This window comes from Oncorhynchus gorbuscha, linkage group LG12, assembly GCF_021184085.1.
Source record: "Oncorhynchus gorbuscha isolate QuinsamMale2020 ecotype Even-year linkage group LG12, OgorEven_v1.0, whole genome shotgun sequence".
Classification (NCBI taxonomy): Eukaryota; Metazoa; Chordata; class Actinopteri; order Salmoniformes; family Salmonidae; genus Oncorhynchus; species Oncorhynchus gorbuscha.
In genome coordinates this window covers 8,969,004-8,990,744 of record NC_060184.1, presented here as the reverse complement: position 1 = coordinate 8,990,744, position 21,741 = coordinate 8,969,004, and the positions used below count along the sequence as shown (strand labels likewise).

General features: G+C 45.6%; 1 protein-coding gene across 1 annotated transcript in view; it reads right to left on the bottom strand.

Annotated features, from left to right (window-relative positions):
- The window catches only part of fntb (farnesyltransferase, CAAX box, beta), a 41,815-nt gene extending 28,436 nt beyond the window's left edge, over window positions 1-13,379 (bottom strand). Inside the window, exons 1-6 of the mRNA XM_046291053.1 lie at window positions 13,132-13,379; window positions 11,841-11,905; window positions 6,937-7,009; window positions 6,689-6,780; window positions 2,129-2,275; window positions 86-169 (exon numbers count right to left, since the gene is read on the bottom strand). Of these exons, the coding sequence (XP_046147009.1) occupies window positions 86-169; window positions 2,129-2,275; window positions 6,689-6,780; window positions 6,937-7,009; window positions 11,841-11,905; window positions 13,132-13,230 (560 nt within the window). The 5' untranslated portion in view covers window positions 13,231-13,379. The remainder of the gene's footprint in view (window positions 1-85; window positions 170-2,128; window positions 2,276-6,688; window positions 6,781-6,936; window positions 7,010-11,840; window positions 11,906-13,131) is intronic.
- Between the last annotated feature and the right edge of the window lie 8,362 nt (window positions 13,380-21,741).

Here is a 21,741-nt window from a genome sequence, read left to right as displayed (position 1 = left end):
AAACATTGTTATGACATATCAGTGATGTCTGCTCCACTAACAGTGAAACCATGGCGATGGAAGGCTGCTCAACTTAGTCTCTCACCTGACGTCCACCTCTCCTCCTATGTGCATCACAAAGGAGCCATCTGGCTGCTTCACAGAGAACAGGAAGGAGAGCAGCTTCTCCCTGAGAGGGAAGAGGAAGTAGGGAAGAGGAAAGAAGAGGGAGTGAGGGGGAAGAAGAGGGGGAAGAAGAGGGAGTGAGGGGGAAGAAGAGGGAGGAAGAAGAGGGAGTGAGGGGGAAGAAGAGGGGGAAGAAGAGGGAGTGAGGGGGAAGAAGAGGGGGAAGAAGAGGGAGTGAGGGGGAAGAAGAGGGGGAAGAAGAGGAGGAGGGGAAGAAGAGGGGGAAGAAGAGGGAGTGAGGGGGGAAGAAGAGGGGAAGAAGAGGGAGTGAGGGGGAAGAAGAGGGGGAAGAAGAGGGAGTGAGGGGGAAGAAGAGGGGGAAGAAGAGGGAGTGAGGGGGAAGAAGAGGGGGAAGAAGAGGGAGTGAGGGGGAAGAAGAGGGGGAAGAAGAGGGAGTGAGGGGGGAAGAAGAGGGGGAAGAAGAGGGAGTGAGGGGGAAGAAGAGGGGGAAGAAGAGGGAGTGAGGGGGAAGAAGAGGGGGAAGAAGAGGGAGTGAGGGGGGAAGAAGAGGGGGAAGAAGAGGGAGTGAGGGGGAAGAAGAGGGGGAAGAAGAGGGAGTGAGGGGGGAAGAAGAGGGGGGGAGTGAGGGGGGAAGAAGGGGAAGAAGAAGAGGGGGAAGAAGAGGGAGTGAGGGGGAAGAAGAGGGAGTGAAGAAGAGGGAAGAAGGGGGGAAGAAGAGGGAGTGAGGGGGAAGAAGAGGGGGAGGGAAGAAGGGGAGTGAGGGGGGAAGAAGGGAGGGGGGGGAAGAAGAGGGAGTGAGGGGGAAGAAGAGGGAGTGAGGGGGGAAGAAGAGGGAGTGAGGGGGAAGAAGAGGGAGTGAGGGGGAAGAAGAGGGAGTGAGGGGGAAGAAGAAGAAGGGGAGTGAGGGGGAAGAAGAGGGAGGAAGGGGGAAGAAGGGGAAGAAGAGGAGGGGGGAAGAAGAGGGAGTGAGGGGGAAGAAGAGGGAGTGAGGGGGAAGAAGAGGGAGTGAGGGGGGAAGAAGAGGGAGTGAGGGGGAAGAAGAGGGAGTGAGGGGGAAGAAGAGGGAGTGAGGGGGGAAGAAGAGGGAGGGGTTACTATAAAACATTGCTGCTATGGCAACACGTGTGTCACGCTCAGTCGTCACAAGGTTCGGTTGGCAGACACAAGAGACAAATAGTTTGAAGTAAAAAGGTCTGTAGTGACGCCTCTAGCACTGCCTTCGACCACTGTGCCACTCGGGAAGCACCCGAGAATTGGTTGTTTAATGTCATTTCTTTCTTTTAATGTTGTAGTAACAGAGGTGACAGTACCCGTCGATAATGTTGTAGTACCCGTCGATAATGTTGTAGTACCCGTCGATAATGTTGTAGTACCCGTCGATAATGTTGTAGTACCCGTCGATAATGTTGTCGCGACTGTACCCGTCGATAATGTTGCCGCGACGTCGATAATGTTGCAGTACCCGTCGATAATGTTGCAGTACCCGTCGATAATGTTGCAGTACCCGTCGATAATGTTGTCGCGACTGTACCCGTCGATAATGTTGCCGCGACGTCGATAATGTTGCAGTACCCGCCGATAATGTTGCAGTACCCGTCGATAATGTTGTCGCGACTGTACCCGTTGATAATGTTGCCGCGACGTTGATAATGTTGCAGTACCCGCCGATAATGTTGCAGTACCCGTCGATAATGTTGTCGCGACTGTACCCGTCGATAATGTTGCCGCGACGTCGATAATGTTGCAGTACCCGCCGATAATGTTGCAGCACCCGCCGATAATGCTGCAGCACCCGCCGATAATGCTGCAGCACCCGCCGATAATGCTGCAGCACCCGCCGATAATGCCGCAGCACCCGTCGATAATGCCGCAGCACCCGTCGATAATGCCGCAGCACCTGTCGATAATGCTGCAGCACCCGTCGATAATGTTGCAGTACCCGTCGATAATGTTGCAGTACCTGTCGATAATGTTGCAGTACCTGTCGATAATGTTGCAGTACCTGTCGATAATGTTGTATGCCTCCTGGGTGCCGATGATACAGAGGGCGTTGACAGCAGCGTAGGTGGGAGCCAGGTGGGCAGCTTGACATGGACCTCCAGCAAAACCCCCAGTAGGACTCTGACACCGCGCCAGGAACTTACACACACTGGAGGGGCAGAGAGGGCAATGGGAGTTACACACACACACTGGAGGGGCAGAGAGGGCAATGGGAGTATACACACAGACACTGGAGGGGCAGAGAGGGCAATGGGAGTATACACACAGACACTGGAGGGGCAGAGAGGGCAATGGGAGTATACACACAGACACTGGAGGGGCAGAGAGGGCAATGGGAGTATACACACAGACACTGGAGGGGCAGAGAGGGCAATGGGAGTATACACACAGACACTGGAGGGGCAGAGAGGGCAATGGGAGTATACACACACACTGGAGGGGCAGAGAGGGCAATGGGAGTATACACACACACACACACTGGAGGGGCAGAGAGGGCAATGGGAGTATACACACACACACACACTGGAGGGGCAGAGAGGGCAATGGGAGTATACACACACACACACACTGGAGGGGCAGAGAGGGCAATGGGAGTATACACACACACACACTGGAGGGGCAGAGAGGGCAATGGGAGTATACACACACACACACTGGAGGGGCAGAGAGGGCAATGGGAGTATACACACACACACACTGGAGGGGCAGAGAGGGCAATGGGAGTTACACACACACACACTGGAGGGGCAGAGAGGGCAATGGGAGTTACACACACACACACACTGGAGGGGCAGAGAGGGCAATGGGAGTTACACACACACACACACTGGAGGGGCAGAGAGGGCAATGGGAGTTACACACACACACTGGAGGGGCAGAGAGGGCAATGGGAGTTACACACACACACTGGAGGGGCAGAGAGGGCAATGGGAGTATACACACACACACTGGAGGGGCAGAGAGGGCAATGGGAGTTACACACACACACACTGGAGGGGCAGAGAGGGCAATGGGAGTTACACACACACACACTGGAGGGGCAGAGAGGGCAATGGGAGTTACACACACACACTGGAGGGGCAGAGAGGGCAATGGGAGTTACACACACACACTGGAGGGGCAGAGAGGGCAATGGGAGTTACACACACACACTGGAGGGGCAGAGAGGGCAATGGGAGTATACACACACACACTGGAGGGGCAGAGAGGGCAATGGGAGTATACACACACACACTGGAGGGGCAGAGAGGGCAATGGGAGTTACACACACACACTGGAGGGGCAGAGAGGGCAATGGGAGTATACACACACACACTGGAGGGGCAGAGAGGGCAATGGGAGTTACACACACACACACACACACACACACACACACACACACAGGAGGGGCAGAGGGCAATGGGAGTTACACACACTGCAAAGCAGATCACATCGTCAGGGGTAACACACAAAATCCTAAACTACTGTTTATATTGTAAACTTAAAAAGCAAAACTAATCTCTCAAACGTGCTCTCCTTCACCAATCTTGAACCGGGTGCGGACTGAGACAAGCCCGGTACGGACTGAGACAGCCCGGTACTGAGACCAGTGGGTTGGCTCGGTATTACAGTACTGAGACCAGTGGGTTGGCTCGGTATTACAGTACTGGGACCAGTGGGTTGGCTCGGTATTACAGTACTGAGACAGGGACCAGTGGGTTGGCTCGGTATTACAGTACTGAGACAGGGACCAGTGGGTTGGCTCGGTATTACAGTACTGAGACAGGGACCAGTGGGTTGGCTCGGTATTACAGTACTGAGACAGGGACCAGTGGGTTGGCTAGTGCCTACGTACAGTACTGAGACAGGGACCAGTGGGTTGTCATTGAATAATTATTTTAATATACAATGAGACAGGGTTTCAGTGGGTTGTTTTACAGGGTCAGTCATAGTAGTAGTACTGAGACAGGGACCAGTGGGTTGGCTAGGTGTTGTTTGAGACAGGGACCAGTGGGTATGATAGGTGTTGTTTTACAGTACTGAGACAGGGACCAGTGGTGTTGGCTACAGGGTCAGTCATACAGTACTGAGACAGGGACCAGTGGTATGATAGGTGTTGTTTTACAGTACTGAGACAGGGACCAGTGGGTTGGCTTTACAGGGTCAGTCATAGTAGTACTGAGACAGGTGTTGTTTTACAGGGTCCAGTCATAGGGTATGATAGGTGTTGTTTTACAGGGTCAGTCATGTGGTATGATAGGTGTTGTTTTACAGGGTCAGTCGTAAGTAGGATGTCATTGAATAATTATTTTAATTTTATACAATGTTTTTATTTATTTACATACACCAGATAGGTTTCCAAGTGTTGTTTTACAGGGTCAGTCATAGTAGTATGATAGGTGTTGTTTTACAGGGTCAGTCATAGTGGTATGATAGGTGTTGTTTTACAGGGTCAGTCATAGTGGTATGATAGGTGTTGTTGTACAGGGTCAGTCATAGTGGTATGATAGGTGTTGTTTTACAGGGTCAGTCAGTGGTATGATAGGTGTTGTTTTACAGGGTCAGTCATAGTAGTATGATAGGTGTTGTTTTACAGGGTCAGTCATAGTGGTATGATAGGTGTTGTTTTACAGGGTCAGTCATAGTAGTATGATAGGTGTTGTTTTACAGGGTCAGTCATAGTAGTATGATAGGTGTTGTTTTACAGGGTCAGTCATAGTAGTATGATAGGTGCAGTTAAATGTGTAGTTTTACAAGGTCAGCCACAGTATAACAGCATCCCTGGAGCACATTAGGGTCAAGTGTCTTGCTCAAGGACAGAGTTTTCACATCTTGGGTATTTTCCACTTTAACCGCTAGGCTACCTGCCTCCCAACACATCCACAGTATTCATTCTAAGGGCAGTGCCAGCCGGTGGATTAGCATTGCAATGCTGAGACAGAGGCTAGTGGGTTGTCTTGGCTGGCATCACCGTACCGACTCTGAAAAGACAGGCGGGCGCCAGAGGTTTGGAGAGAATAGAATAACATGCATTCTAAGGGCTGTGGGTTGAGAGGCTGTTTGTCCAGCATCAGGGTACACAGTAGGCCGCACGTACCCGCAGTAGGTAGACAGTGATGACCAGAAGGTCTGTATTATGGTAGGGCAGCAGCTCTAACCAGTCATCATTTGTACACTTGCATTTCGTTAGGGTAGTGTAGCGTAGTGGGTGGGGCGACCTTGTTCCGGAGGCGCCGCAGGTACTGCAGGATTTTGTTCCCACTAGGCACCACACCTGACCAACTGAGCTAATTGATCAGTTCAGCGAGTGTCTAAATTCAGCTGCGCTGTGTTCCAATACTCGGCAGCGTAGCCTAGTGGTTAGAACGGTGGACTAGTAACCGGAAGGTTGCAAGTTCAAACCCCCGAGCTGTCAAGGTACAAATCTGTCGTTCTGCCCCTGAACAGGCATTTAACCCACTGTTCCTAGGCCGTCGTTGTAAATAAGAATTTGTTCTTAACTGACTTGCCTAGTTAAATAAAGGTAAAATAAATTTAAAAATACCAACTGCACTAACCATACTATTTGTGACATAAATTGATTATATAGTATGTTTATTGGATATAGTTTGTATGCCAAAAGTTCCCGGATGTCGTACAACATTGATCAAAATACGAAGTATTGTGGACACTATTTCCATGCTTTCGGGGTGCCCATAATGCAATTCTTCAGGAAATGGGCATGGCTTCACATCATTTTCAGATTTGAAGAAAAATGGCGGAAAATACGCAGCGGCTACAAATTCATTGCTTTAACTAATTATGAAAAATGTTAAGCAATGTAATAAAGTAATGACTTTACAAACAAGTTACATTGGCTGACAGTTTGTTAGCTACACTAGCATTATGAACCGCATATCATTACAGCAGTTGGTTGTACGTTCTGGTATGTTCGCTAACTACCTAACGTTAGTTGGCTACTAATACATGGAACTTAGTGTAACGGATGTGAAACGGCTAGCGTAGTTAGCGGTGTTGCGCGCTAAATAGCGTTTCAATCGGTGACGTCACTTGCTCTGAGACCTTGAAGTAGTAGTTGGGTAACGACGCTTCGTGGGTGACTGTTGATGTGTGCAGAGGGTCCCTGGTTCACGCCCGGGTATGGGCAAGGGGACGGTCTAAAGTTATACTGTTACATTAGCGTATAGGTAATATACTGCTAACTATCTAACGTTTATTGACATGATTATCCACCTCATTCTTAGCTAAGTGGTATAGTCATTAAGTATTCTCAACAGACATGGTTTAATGAAGTCGTAAGATGTGTAGCTAGTCATTTGTTATGCTAACAAGCTAGCAAGATGTTGCATAGCAACAGCATCAACTTCGAGGTAGACAGGCGAAGCGCTAGTACTCTGAAAAGGATACCGTTCGTTTACAGTATACTAAAACAAACTAATAGTAAATACATGTAGTATACAGTATGTTCGTATGGGTATTCCAACACATCTCTGGTCTTTCAGGTCGGTTGAATTAAAAACATGAAGTGACTCCAGGACCAGGGTAGCCTACCTCTAATGTAGTGCACGGTTGCTGTACTTACTCTGAGGCGATAGCGGTGGGCACAGGTTCCTCCAGCAGCTCCAGACTGTGTAGAATCCAGTAGCACAACCAGGGCCTGCTGGCATCCAGACACTAGTAAGGATAGGGAATACAGGCAGCCATTTTAGAGTACTGGGACTAAACTAGGCAACAGCTGCACAGGCCAGTGGAGATTAATGGAGGGGGTTAGCGTCTATCGTCACTCTGTGCTTTTTGGGAAATACTAAATCACACAGTACATCGGCCTACCTCATAAGCATCGGAGAGATGACGTAATCCTTTCTTCAGGTACTGGTAGTGCTGGTCCCTCAATAGAGTGGGCCTGAGGAGACAACACACTGAAGATCAATAACCCAGTGGGCCCGAGGATGCAACACACTGAAGATCAATAACCCAGTAGGCCTGAGGATGCAACACACTGAAGATCAATAACCCAGTGGGCCTGAGGAGACAACACACTGAAGATCAATAACCCAGTAGGCCTGAGGAGACAACACACTGAAGATCAATAACCCAGTAGGCCTGAGGAGACAACACACTGAAGATCAATAACCCAGTAGGCCTGAGGAGACAACACACTGAAGATCAATAACCCAGAGGGCCTGAGGAGACAACACACTGAAGATCAATAACCCAGAGGGCCTGAGGAGAAACACAAGAGTGTAAATCTATACGTGTGCATAGCTTGTTAGCATAACAAATGACTAGCTACACATCTTACGACTTCATTAAACCATGTCTGTTGAGAATACTTAATGACTATACCACTTAGCTAAGAATGATGTGGAGAAATCATCTATACATGTAGCCTACCCACAACATGGTTTAGCCAGAGTACCAGTGTGTTTGTGCCATCATGCCAACTCACTGTCACTCGTTGCCATGACAACGAGCAATGGAGCAGGCTAGAAGTATAAACAGATCTGGGACCAGGCTACATTATGGTTGCTAATGCTAGCTTAACACAGTTAGGATACATAAACCGAGGTAGGACACAAACATAACACAGTATACACACAGAGCAAGCTAAATAAGTTGGGGTACATATATATATATATTTTTTTTTTACTTTTCCCTCCAACATCAAACACACATTATGAATACGGTTTGCATTTTAAAACTATGATAAGTCTTAGAGTGATTTCTCAGCCGAATTCAAAATAAAAATCCATCTCTCTCCCAGTTACTAACTCTCAGCTCAGTACTGTTGATCTGCAGGTGCCAAAGGTGACACTCTCACTTCCATTCCCCTGCTTTAGACTGTGGTGTGTGTGAGAAAGAGTGTGTGTTTGTGTGTATGACATCACACCCCTGACACTCCTCCTCCTCTCCCAGTAGGGGGGGGGCAGAGAGGATAAGAGCCAGTACCATTCAGTACTGAGGATTAGTCACGGATCAGTTGGTATATCATTATCACAGGGTCACTGTACAATTATAAAATCACGACACGACAGTAATCTCACACAGACACACATATCAAAACTCCACAGTTGTTTCATAGCAGGGTAATACCACAGTAATGGACATTGACTTCAAAGTTGAACCATACAACTCCATGCATAAGTACTACTTTTAACAATTTACAAAAACACATTTACAGGAACAACTGTGCAGATAAAGTTTGGTACCGGAATTACAGTAAAATCATCCCTCGGGGTTTTTATACAACCAGGTTTTTCTAAAAACTTAAATATTTGCTCCGAATTATGATTTAAAAGATATCTGCAGAATGAATGGGGTGTCAGCTAATAACATGACCCCATTGAGATTTAAAATATATATATATATATTTTGGATTTAACTACTGTAAATGAAGTGGATTTACACCCGGTAACAGAATTTCAGTAAGTAAATTATACAGAACAAAAATATAAATGCGACAATTTGATTTTTTTTTAACTGAGTTGCAGTTTCTATAAGGAAAATCAGTCAATTGAAATGAATGAATTAGACCCTAATCTATGGATTTCACACAACTGACAATACAGATATGCATCTGCAGGTCACAGAGGCGTGGATCAGACAACCAGTCAGCATCTGGTGTGCCCCACCATCTCTTTCACACACAGTTGATCAGGCTGTTGATTGTGGCCTGTGGAATGTTGTCCCACTCCTCTTCAATGGCTGTGCGACGTTGCTGGATATTGGTGGGAACTGGAACACGCTGTCGTGAACATCGATCCAGATCATCAAATAGCTAGCCGGACTATTTACGTTGACCAGTTTATTATCTGTCCTCATTGCCTAGTCACTTTACCCCGACCTACATGTACATATTACCTCAACTATCTCGTAAAGCTGCATATCGACTCGGTACCGGAAATCCTTGTATATATCCTTGTTATTTTAGCGTTTTACTCCTTTAAAATATATATATATATATATAGCCAGTTTTTAATACAAACATTTCTACTTTTTAACTCTGCATTGTCGGGAATAAGCTCATAACCCATACGTAGAATGTATGCACACATGGCTGTAAGTCGCTTTGGATAAAAGCGTCTGCTAAATGGCATATATTATTATATTATAACATAGCATTTTACAGTCTACACCAGTTGTAATTGGATGCATTTTACAGTCTCCACCTGTTGTAATTGGATGCATTTTACAGTCTCCACCTGTTGTAATTGGATGCATTTTACAGTCTCCACCTGTTGTAATTGGATGCATTTTACAGTCTCCACCTGTTGTAATTGGATGCATTTTACAGTCTCCACCTGTTGTAATTGGATGCATTTTACAGTCTCCACCTGTTGTAATTGGATGCATTTTACAGTCTCCACCTGTTGTAATTGGATGCATTTTACAGTCTCCACCTGTTGTAATTGGATGCATTTTACAGTCTCCACCTGTTGTAATTGGATGCATTTTACAGTCTCCACCTGTTGTAATTCGATGCATTTTACAGTATACACCTGTTGTAATTCGACAACTAAAATTAGATTAGACCCGTGTTACATTTAGCCCGACACGTTCAAAGCTAATTGAACCGCTGAGCGGTAACGTGCTTAGCTATGCCGCTGCTAAAAACTCCAGGCTTGAAATAGTAAAGTTCGCACATATTTATGGAGTTGATAAAAAATAAATAGAAGTAGGGATGGAAAGCTGGGAACCCAACCTTTTTAACAAAGGCCATTAAACCTGTTATTGAAAGAATTGCTGTGCATTGACTGTTTGTCAGAATGCAGGTTTCCCTCCCTATGGCACTTGTAAGCTGGAGTCATTTGGCTCATTCAGTGTCTCTGCTGGAGTCGTTTGGCTCATTCAGTGTCTCTGCTGGAGTCGTTTGGCTCATTCAGTGTCTCTGCTGGAGTAGTTTAGCTCATGCGCCTCGAGATCTCTCTCACATAGAACACACCACAACAAGCCGACTAGATAAATAGATCAAATATTCTACTATGGAGCTGTCAAGATTGGTCTATTCATTACTTATTTTGTTTGCAGGGGAAGTAAAATGTGGACTGTTCCAGCATCTTCAAAGTGAACAGAAAGACGTTTTCACGTTCCATATTCTTTTGGGGGGCCGTGGCACTGTGCCACTGCCAAACGATGACTCCTGCGGAGACACTGAATGAGCCAAACGATGACTCCTGCGGAGACACTGAATGAGCCAAACGATGACTCCTGCGGAGACACTGAATGAGCCAAACGATGACTCCTGCGGAGACACTGAATGAGCCAAACGATGACTCCTGCGGAGACACTGAATGAGCCAAACGATGACTCCTGCGGAGACACTGACTGAGCCAAACGATGACTCCTGCGGAGACACTGACTGAGCCAAACGATGACTCCAGCGGAGACACTGAATGAGCCAAACGATGACTCCAGCGGAGACACTGAATGAGCCAAACGATGACTCCAGCGGAGACACTCAATGAGCCAAACGATGACTCCTGCGGAGACACTGAATGAGCCAAACGATGACTCCTGCGGAGACACTGAATGAGCCAAACGATGACTCCAGCAGAGACACTGAATGAGACAAACGACTCCAGCAGAGACACTGAATGAGCCAAACGACTCCAGCAGAGACACTGAATGAGCCAAACGACTCCAGCAGAGACACTGAATGAGCCAAACGACTCCAGCTTTAACACTGATATATTACGTGTTCCTGTGTCGTAGGTTAGAGTCCCACCCATAGGAAAACCCACTACTGTAAGTTGCTTTGGGATAAAAGCGTCTACTAAATGTATGTTGACATACTCACTCGGTCATGGTGGCAAAAACAGTGGTGGTGCTTTGAATGGAGAGAAAAGGACAGAAACAAGTACAAGGAAGCAATGAAAACCTGCATATACTCAACCCGCCGTGGAATGAGTTGGACACGCGATCTAGGGCGTCATTCGGGACACAGCGGTCGCGATCTAGGGCCTTCATTCGGGACACGGCGGTTGGTCGGTAAGTCAGTCAGTCAAAGCGCCCCCGGTCCAGACCAAAGCGCCCCCGGTCCAGAGCGAACCACGCCCCGCCCCAGAGCGAACCACGCCCCGCCCCAGAGCGAACCACGCCCCGCCCCAGAGCGAACCACGCCCCGCCCCAGAGCGAACCACGCCCCGCCCCAGAGCTTGGGGTTGTTTCGAAGATCAGACTTCCTGTGTAGATTAAGACAGTGTAGGGAAATGCTTTGTACTCTGAATTGTCCCATTATCCCAACTGTTAACACCGAGAAGAATGTGATCGTGTTTTTAGTCTTTTTTAGCAGTCGTTCAATCTTCTTGGTGTAACAGTTGGGATATGTTTTCCGAGCCATATCTCACGCCATCTCCGCTGTGTCATAATCTACACAGGAAGTCTGTCCGACCCTAGTTCAGCTGTAAGCAAGCAGGTCGGATCTACTGGCAAGAGTTTCTTCAGAAGGGTGAAACTTTAAGAACCCTGTAGATAACATTTCACTCTTCTGAACAAGTTAACAACCCTGTAGATAACTTTGACTTGTATGAATTAGTCTTACTCCCAGTATGTTGTTGTATTCTCAAAATGTTCACACGAAAAAAAGGACTATAACTCAGGTCTTGTAATATGTGGTCACATTTCAGGTAAAGGACATAGCCAAGTAGGATTCAAAGCAATGACAGATTCTCACATACAAAACAAAGACTGTGATCATGCTGAAAAAAATAGAATAAAGTCAAACATGTACTTACTGCGGTAAGCTGTGTATCTGCTTGTAAACACTGACTACTTCTTGAATACTGCGTTCGACTTTTCTCTGGATAAAAATAAGATGTTTGAGTGAGACACAAATCAAAACTGAAAATGAGAGCTTTAACCAGGCATAAGAATGAAACTGACTGCATGCACACCTGTTAATTGTTATTATTATTATTTTTAAACATTATGGACGGCAGCAAAACACTAGAATTGGATGTCCTTTCTTGACCATACAAAACATTGTCTTTTATCCAGAATGACAACATTTGAGCAGTTTCTCTCACTTCCCCCTGAGGGTGCACAGTTTTGTTCTAAGCAAGCACTGACTGAACCTGACTCAACATCCATTTTTTGACTTATAAATTAATCATATGTACCCATTGATTCTTGAAGAATATAACTTCTAAATGCCTCATGAGTGAGTTCAACTGTGATACACCATCAGAACCCACAATATAAGCTTGTTTTACTTTAACGTTGTTTAACAAAGAAAATAAACACTATAGTCTCAAAAAAATGGTTAAAACTATCATTTATTTTGATATCATGGATGGTAAATGCTTCCATCCATAGTTCTGTGTATACATTTGTGACTGATTAAATTTCTCCAGCCCAATCCCTCAACTTTTTAACGAACCGGGGGTGGCAAGGCGCTCGGTCACTGTTTTGTACAACCGTTCACAGTTTTAACTCATCATCAAGACCTTGATTAGATGAATCCCACGTGTCAGTGCTGGACTAGAACAAAAAAAAAGTGCATATTTTGATAAACACTCCTTAGAATTGATAAGGAATGTATATTTTGACATAATGAAAAAAAGTATTCATAGCATTTAAGAAGAATGTCTGCATTGCCAATCCACACCCTTGTATCGACTAATCGTGCTCTATTGAAAATCTTAGCCAGCCATGGAGCTAAATTACATTACAGCTGCGGCTCATGCTAGCTAACTTTATTAGCCGTATGTACGAGATACTCATTGTATACATCGTACAACGAAATGGTTACTTGCATGTTCATTCTCGACAATCCAACAATAGGAAATAGTTTTTTTTTTTAAACGAACAATACGAACATAAAGTAAAATGTCAGTAGAATACAAACATTTTAGCTTGGCATGTCTCAACAAAATGCAAGTGATTTTAAAAGCACGTTAAAAAAAACAACACTTGTTTATGATTACGCAACTCATCACTTCTTGCCTGCAGTGTAGCTTGACAACAATGTTTGTTAGCCATGGCAGCTAACGGGGCTAATCCGGCCGTCAAACGGGCTTAATTTACCTGTTCTACCGAAGTCACCGTCTCCACTCCGTCATCCGTGTATTTCTCCGCGGTGTGACATTCGCCGAAGCACCGTAACGGCGAGGATACGCTTTCCATTATTGTTTTATGTGAGTTTGTTTAAAAGTGTACCGTTATTTCCCCCAATCTACCTACTTTTCTCTGCTTATCAACTGATGTAGTACAATCAGTGCTACACGGTCAGTTTGACAGTTACTTCCGGGAAAATAGGCGGGGTTTCCTAAGGCATACAGCAAGTCGGATGGAACAATTGAAATCCTCGTTTGCTGTCATAATAGTGCATTGTTATTAATCCTAAAATGCATGCATATATATATATTTTTTTAAACTCAATCCAACCCTGACTTAATTAGAAATGTAATAAAACTGTCACTTGATTACTAGTTGACACATCATAAAACAACATGTATTATCCACAATTATAGGCTGGCACTAAGACCGCACTCAATGAGCTGTTCTCAATGAGCTGCAAACGCTCACCCAGAGGCGGCGCTCCTAGTGGCCGGGGACTTTAATGCAGGAAAACTTCAATCGTTTTTACCAAATTTCGATGAGCATATCAAATGTGCAACCGGAGGGAAAAAAAACTCTCCCTCCACACACAGAGACGCAGACAAAGCTCTCCATTTGGCGAACCTGACCATAATTCTATCCTCCTGATTCCTGCTTACAAGTCAAAAATTAAAGCAGGAAGCACCAGTGACTGGATCAATAAAAAAGTGGTCAGATGAAGCAAAATATGCTAAGCTACAGGACTATTTTGCTAGTATGGACTGGAATATGTTCCGGGATCCCTCTGATGACATTGGTCCTGTGTAGCTCAGTTGGTAGAGCATGGCGCTTGTACACCCCCGGGACACCCATCAGTGTATGCAATGACTGTAATAAAAAGCGTTGCAAATGGCATATATTATTATTATTATTACATTGAGGAGTACACCACATCAGTCAATCAATAATTGCATCGATGACGTCGTCCCCACAGTGATCATACGTATTTACCCGGACCAGAAGCCATGGATTACGGGCAACATCCATACTGAGCTAAAGGCTAGAGCGGCCGCTTTCAAGGAGCGGGACACTAACCCGGAAGCTTATAAGAAATCCCGCTATGCCCTCCGATGAACAATCAAACAGGCAAAGCATCAATACAGGACTAAGATCGAATCGTACTACACCGGCTCTTATGCTCGTCGGATGTGGCAGGGCTTGCAAACCGTTACAGACGACAAAGGGAAGCACAGCCGAGAGCTGCCCAGTGACACGAGCCTGCCAGACGAGCTGAACTACTTCTATGCTCGCTTCGAGGCAAATAACACTGAAACATGTATGAGAACACCAGTTGTTCCGGAAGGCTGCGTGATCACGCTCTCCGCAGTCGATGTGAGTAAGACCTTTAAACAGGTCAACATTCACAAGGCCACAGGACCAGACGGATTACCAGGACGTGTACTGCGAGCATGTGGCAAAATTCTTCACTGACATTTTCAACCTCCCCCTGACCAAGTCTGTAATACCAACATGTTTTAAGCAGACCACCACAGTCACCGTTCCCAAAAACACTAAGGTAACCTGCCTAAATGACTACCGACCTGTAGCACTCACATCTGTAGCCATGAAATTATTTGAAAGGCTTGTCATAGCTCACATCAACACCATTATCCCAGAAACCCTAGACCCACTCCAATTTGCATACTGCCCAAACAGATCTACAGATGATGCAATCTCTATTGCACTCCACACTGCCTTTTCCCACCTGGACAAAAGGAACACCTATGTGAGAATGCTATTCATTGACTACAGCTCCGCGTTCAACACCATAGTGCCCTCAAAGCTCATCAATATGCTAAGGACCTTGTGACTAAACACCTCCCTCTGCAACTGGATCCTGGATTTCCTGACGGGCCGCCAATAGGTAGTAAGGGTAGGTAACAACACATCTGCCGCGCTGATCCTCAACACAGGGGCCCCTCAAAGGGTGCATGCTCAGTCCCCTCCTGTGCTCCCTGTTCACTCATGACTGCACAGCCAGGCACGACTCCAACACCATTATTAAGTTTTCCGATATTTGCCACACAACAGTGGTAGGCTTGATCACCGACAACGACGAGACAGCCTATAGGGAGGAGGTCAGAGACCTAGCCATGTGGTGCCAGGACAACAACCTCTCCCTCAATGTGATCAAGATAAAAGAGATGATTGTGGACGACAGGAAAAAGAGGACCGAGCACGCTCCCATTCTCATCGACGGGGCTGTAGTGGAGCAGGTTGAGAGCTTTAAGTTCCCTGGTGTCCACATCACCAACAAACTAACATGGTCCAAGCACACCAAGACAGTCGTGAAGATGGCATGACAAACCTATTCCCCCTCAGGAAACTGAAAAGATTTGGCAATGGTCCTCAGATCATCAAAAGGTTCTATAGCTGTACCATCGAGAGCATCCTGACTGTTTCCATCACTGCCTGGTATGGCAACTGCTCGACCTCCAATCACAAGGCACTACAGGGGGTAGTGCGTACAACCCAGTACATCACTGGGGCAAAGCTTCCTGCCATCCAGGGCCTCTATACCAGGCGGTGTCAGAGGAAGGCCCTGAATATTGTCAAAGACTCCAGCCACCCTCGTTATAGACTGTTCTCTCTGCCACCGCACGGCAAGCGGTACTGGAGCACCAAGTCCATGTCCAAGAGGCTTCTAAACAGCTTCTACCCCCCCAAGCCATAAGACTCCTGAACATCTAGTCAAATGGCGACCCAGACTATTTACATTGCCCCTTTTACACCGCTGCTACTTGATGTTGTTATCATCTATGCATAGTCACTTTAATAACTCTACCTACATGTACATATTACCTCAATTACCTCCACTAACCGGTGCCACCACACATTGACTTTACCGGTACCCCCCTGTATATAGTCTCGCTATTGTTATTTTACTGCTGCTCTTTAATTACTTGTTACTTTTATTTATTCTTATTGTTCATAATTTATAAACATATTTTTTATAAACATACTTTTTCACTGCATTATTGTTTTGGGGCTCAACAGTAAGCATTTTACTGCCCATTTGACTAATACAATTTGATTTGATTTGAATAGGAACAAAGGGGATATGGAGGACTGGCTATAGCTTATATTTTATTTAGCTCACTTTATGTAGGCTACTTTGCACAATTACCCTACATGATGTGGTTTACTGGCAAGAAAATATAGGCCTAATGAGTTTCTTATTAGGGTACTGTCTTGGTTTGCTTCATCCCCACCCATCTCGTGTATGGCATCAATTCCGATTCAAAAGTTGAACGGGCGCGAGATGGCACGCGCGAGCAAGATGAAACATCATTGCACAAACGCTTGAGTCAAGAGAGGAACTGTGGTTGAGCGAGCAGAGGACGGGTGCCACCAGCGCAGGCCAGCGTGGTGAACCAAAATTAACCTGAGAGCTTGCGATGCTCGAATTTCCGCAGTAAATTAATTTGAGAGCAGAGATTTTGTTGTTCGCCTGAAGAAATACAATACTTACTACACATTCACATGTCAAGACTCAGAAATTACTGCACTGCGTCCCCACACGGATGTCTTTTCTCCCTCTCACACCAGTTTTCCAGTTTGCTCTCCAAAATCAATAATAATTGATACTATAATTTTATATAGCAAATTTGAGGAAAATGCTACCGGAGTTCTATCAACACATTTACTGTAGGACTCGAGCTGCTAAAACACTCGACCACTGCTACTCCAACTTCCGGGATGCCTAGGAGGCCCTCCGACGCCCTCCCTTTGGCAAAACTCCATTTTGCTCATCCTTTCCTATAGGCAGAAACCCAAACAGGAAATACCCGTGCTAAGGTCTATTCAATGCTGGTTTGACCAATCAGAATCCATGCTTCAAGATTGTTTTGTTTTCCATGCTTCAAGATTCATGCGGATATGTTTCACTGATCACTGGGATATGTTTCAGCTGGTCTCTGAGAATAACATTGATGTATACACTGACACTGTGACTGAGTTCATCAGGAAGTGTATACCAGATGTTGCTCCCACTGTGACTATTAAAACCTACCCAAATCAGATACCGTGGATAGATGGCAGCATTCGCACAAAACTGAAAGTGCGAACCACCGCATTTATCCATGGCAAGGTGACTGGGAATATGGCAGAATACAAACAGTGTAGTTATTCCCTCCATAAGGCAATCAAACAGGCAAAACGTCAGTACAGAGACAAAGTGGATTCGCAATTTAACGGTTCAGAAATGAGACGTATGTGTCAGGGTCTATAGACAATCAAGGTTTACAAAGGGAAAACCAGCCACGTCGCGGATACTGACGTCTTGCTCCCGGACAAGCTAAACACCTTCTTCGCCCGCTTTGAGGATAACACAGTGCCACCGACAAGGCCCGCTACCAAGGACTGTGGGCTCTCCTTATCCGTGGCTGACGTGAGTAAGACATTTAAACGTGTTAATCCTCGCAAGGCTGCCGGCCCAGACGTCATCCCTAGCCATGTCCTCAGAGCATGTGCAGACCAGCTGGCTGGAGTGTTTACAGACGTATTCACTCTCTCCCTATCCCAGTCTGCTGTCCCCACATGTTTCAAGATGTACAACATTGTTCCTATACCCAAGAAAGCGAAGGTAACTGAACTAAATGACTATCGCCCCATGACACTCACTTCTGTCATCATAAAGTGATTTGAGAGGCTAGTTAAGGATCATATCACCTCTACCTTTCCTGACACCCTACACCCACTTCAATTTGCTTATTGCCCAAGTAGATCCACAGACGATGCAAACGCCATCGCACTGAACACTGCCCTATCCCATCTGGACAAGAGGAATACCTATGTAAGAATGCTGTTCATTGACTATAGCGCAGCCTTCAGCACCATAGCACCCTCCAAGCTCAGCATTAAGCTTGGGCCCTGGGTCTAAACCCCGCCCTGTGCAACTGGGTCCTGGACTTCCTGACGGGCCGCCCCCTGGAGGTGAAGGTAGGAAACAACACATCCACTTCACTGATCCTCAACACAGGGGCCCCACGAAGGTGCGTGCTCAGCCCCCTCCTGTACTCCCTATTCACCCATGACTGTGTGGCCACGCATGCCTCCAATTCAATCATCAAGTTTGCAGACGACACAACAGTTGTAGGCCTGATTACCAACGATGATGAGACAGCGTACAGGGAGGTTGTGAGGGCCTTGGCGGAGAGGTGCCAGGCGCATAACTTCTCCCTCAACATCAACAAAACGAAGGAGATGATTGTGTACTTCAGGAAACAGCAGAGAGAGCACACCCCTATCCACATTGATGGGACCGCAGTGGAGAAGGTGAAAAGCTTCACATTCCTCTGTGTACACATCACCGACAATCTGAAATGGTCCACCCACACAGACAGTGTGGCAAAGAAGACTCAACAGCATCTCTTCAACCTCAGGAGGCTGAAGAAATTTGGCTTGGTCCCTAAGACCCTTACAAATTTTTACAGATGCTCAATTCAGAGCATCCTGTAGCGCTGTATCACCGCTTGGAACGGCAACTGCACTGCCCGCAACCGCAGGGCTCTACAGAGTGTGGTGAGGTCTGCCCAACTCATCACTGGGGGCACACTGCCTGCCCTCCAGGACACCTACAGCAGCTGATGCTACAGGAAGGCCAAAAATATTTTCAAGGACATCAACCACCCGAGCCACGGCCTGTTCACCCCGTTACCATCCACAAGGCAAGGTCAGTACAGGTTTATCAAAGCTGGGACCGAGAGACTGAAAAAGGCCATTAGACTGTTAAATAGCCATCACTAGCCAGCTACTACCCGGTTACCCAACCCTGCACCTTAGAGGCTGCTGCCCTATATACATAGACATGCAATCACTGGTCACTTTAATAATGGAACACTAGTCACTTTAATCATGTTTACATACTGCTTTACTCCTCTCATATTTACACTACCATTCAGAAGTTTGGGGTCACTTAGAAATGTCCTTGTTTTTGAAAGAAAAGCACATTTATTATCCATTAAAATAACATAAAAATGATCAGAAATACAGTGTAGACATTGTTAATGTTGTAAATGATTGTAGCTGATATGTAGCTGGAAATGGCTGATATTTAATGGAATATCTACATAGGCACACAGAGGCCCATTATCAGCAATCATCACTCCTGTGTTCCAATGGCACATTGTGTTAGCTAATCCAAGTTAATAATTTTAAAAGGTTAATTGATCATTAGAAAACCCTTTTGTAATTTTGTTAGCAGAGCTGAAAACTGTTGTTCTGCTTAAAAGAAGCAATAAAACTGGCCTTCTTTAGATTAGTGTCTGGAGCATCAGCATTTGTGGGTTCGATTACAGGCTCGAAATCGACTCATCAGTCTATTCTTGTTCTGAGAAATTAAGACTATTCCATGCAAGACATTTCCAATAAACTGAAGATCTCGTACAACGCTATGTACTACTTCCTTCACAGAACAGAGCAAACTGTCTCTAACCAGAATAGAAAGAGGAGTGGGAGGCCCCGGTGCACAACTGAGCCAGAGGACAAGTACATTAGAGTGTCTAGTTTGAGAAACAGACGCCTCACAAGTCCTCAACTGGCAGCTTCATTAAACAGTACCCGCAAAACACCAGTCTCAACGTCAACAGTGAAGAGGCTTCTCTGGGATGCTGGCCTTTTCAACAGTACAATGACCCAACACACCTCCGGGTTTAGTAAGGGCTATTTGAGAGTGACGGAGTGCTGCATCAGCAGACCAGACTTTTGACTGGTAAATACGATATAATTGTTTGTCTGTATATTCTGTCTATCATCTCTATATTCTGTTTATTGTGGCAGCACCATTTCACAGAGTCAAATTCCTGTACATGCAAATGCATTTGTTGAATAAAGCTGATGCTAACATGTTAGTTAGCCTGCTGAGTTGGTTTATCATATCGGTTTACATTCTATTATTAGGGACTGATTATGCACTGAATGAACTTGCAGCAGGTAGCATATTCTCCCCTTAGTGAGTTCCATTCAAAATCCCCCATGTGCTGCGTGTGTAACAGTATAACTTTAGACCGTCCCCTCGCCCATACCCGGGCGCGAACCAGGGACCGCGCACCGCTAACTAAGCTAGCCGTTTCACATCCGTTACACCCAGTGGGATGTACCTCAGGGAGCTAACCCCCCCCCCATGTGCTGCATGTTTGTGTCATTGGGCTTAATACAATAAATATGAGCTCCTGCCTGCAATTAGAGGAACTTGTTTTATGGTGTTTGCTTGACTGTCTGCTTTTCATTTTACAGACAAATGTTGCTGGCTGACAAGTAATAAGCTAGCTAATTTTAGCTTGTAAATTCCACTCAACTCAAGGTTTTGCATACCTATTAGAATGTATTTGCCAATGAATTTGGTTATCAAGCTGCTGGGTTTCATAAATTGTTCAGCGCTTACTCACAGACAGAACAATGAGATTGGTGGGATAGTTATAAACATCTTAGGCTTTCTACTCAAACCGGTTAGCTAGCTAGCTAAACAGACGGTACTGCAGTGCATCGCAAACAAAAGGCTCGTGAGAGCCAATCACAACACTGGACTTGCCAGTTACTTGTTACTTCGTCCATCACTCCAGTGAAAGTGACCAATTGAATGTTTCTAGACAAGTGCCCACCTTTAAGCCCCACCCCCATCAGTCTGAAATCCAAACCCAAAAACTTTGAGAGACGAATTTGAAATTTAGAGCAAAAACTTGACAATGACAAGTGACTATTGCTTTAACATATTTTTTTTGGGGGGGGGGGATCTCTGACAATGATGTTCTGCTCGCTCAAAGTCACACTTGCAAGCTCTTAAGTTTAATTTGCACTTGCTCGACCATTTTCTTCTCTCTAGACTCAAACTGTGTTCAAATACACATACTAACCGCACTAACCGTACAATTTGTGACGTGAATTTGAGTATATAGTATGCTTATTGGTCACAGTATGGATATAGTTAGTATGCCAAAAGTTCCCGGATGTTGTACATCGCCAAAATATGAAGTATACACACAGAGGACACTATTTCCGTACTTTGGGGCCCATAATGCAGTTCTTCAGGAAATGGTGGTAGCTTCAAATCGTTTTCAGATTTTAAGAAAATGGGGAAAAGGACAATCTGCCAACGCTCTGAGTTTACAAGTGCACTCCGGCACTCCACACCCAAAGTCGTAAAATGTCTAACTAGTCATTTGTTATGCTAACTAGCTAGCAATAGGTTGCGTAGCAACAGCATCAACTTCCAGTAGACAGTTGTCTACTTCCGGTAGACAAGAGCTAGTACGCTCAACTGAAAGGATACTGTTCTTTGACAGTATACTAAAATAAACTAGTAAATATTGTAATGAAACAGGCAGGTAGCAGGTCTCGAACCCTCGACCTTTGAGCCCGAGGCCCGGCGCGCTATCAACTGTGCCGCAAAAGCATGCACTACTACGTAGTTTATATACTCATTAAGTATGTAGTATACAGTATGTTAGTATGGGTAGTCGAAACACAGCTTCAATGTTTACTCACGCAAGGGTTCATATTGCTCGCGCGCTCTATCTAGTGCCCGTTAGACTTTTGAAA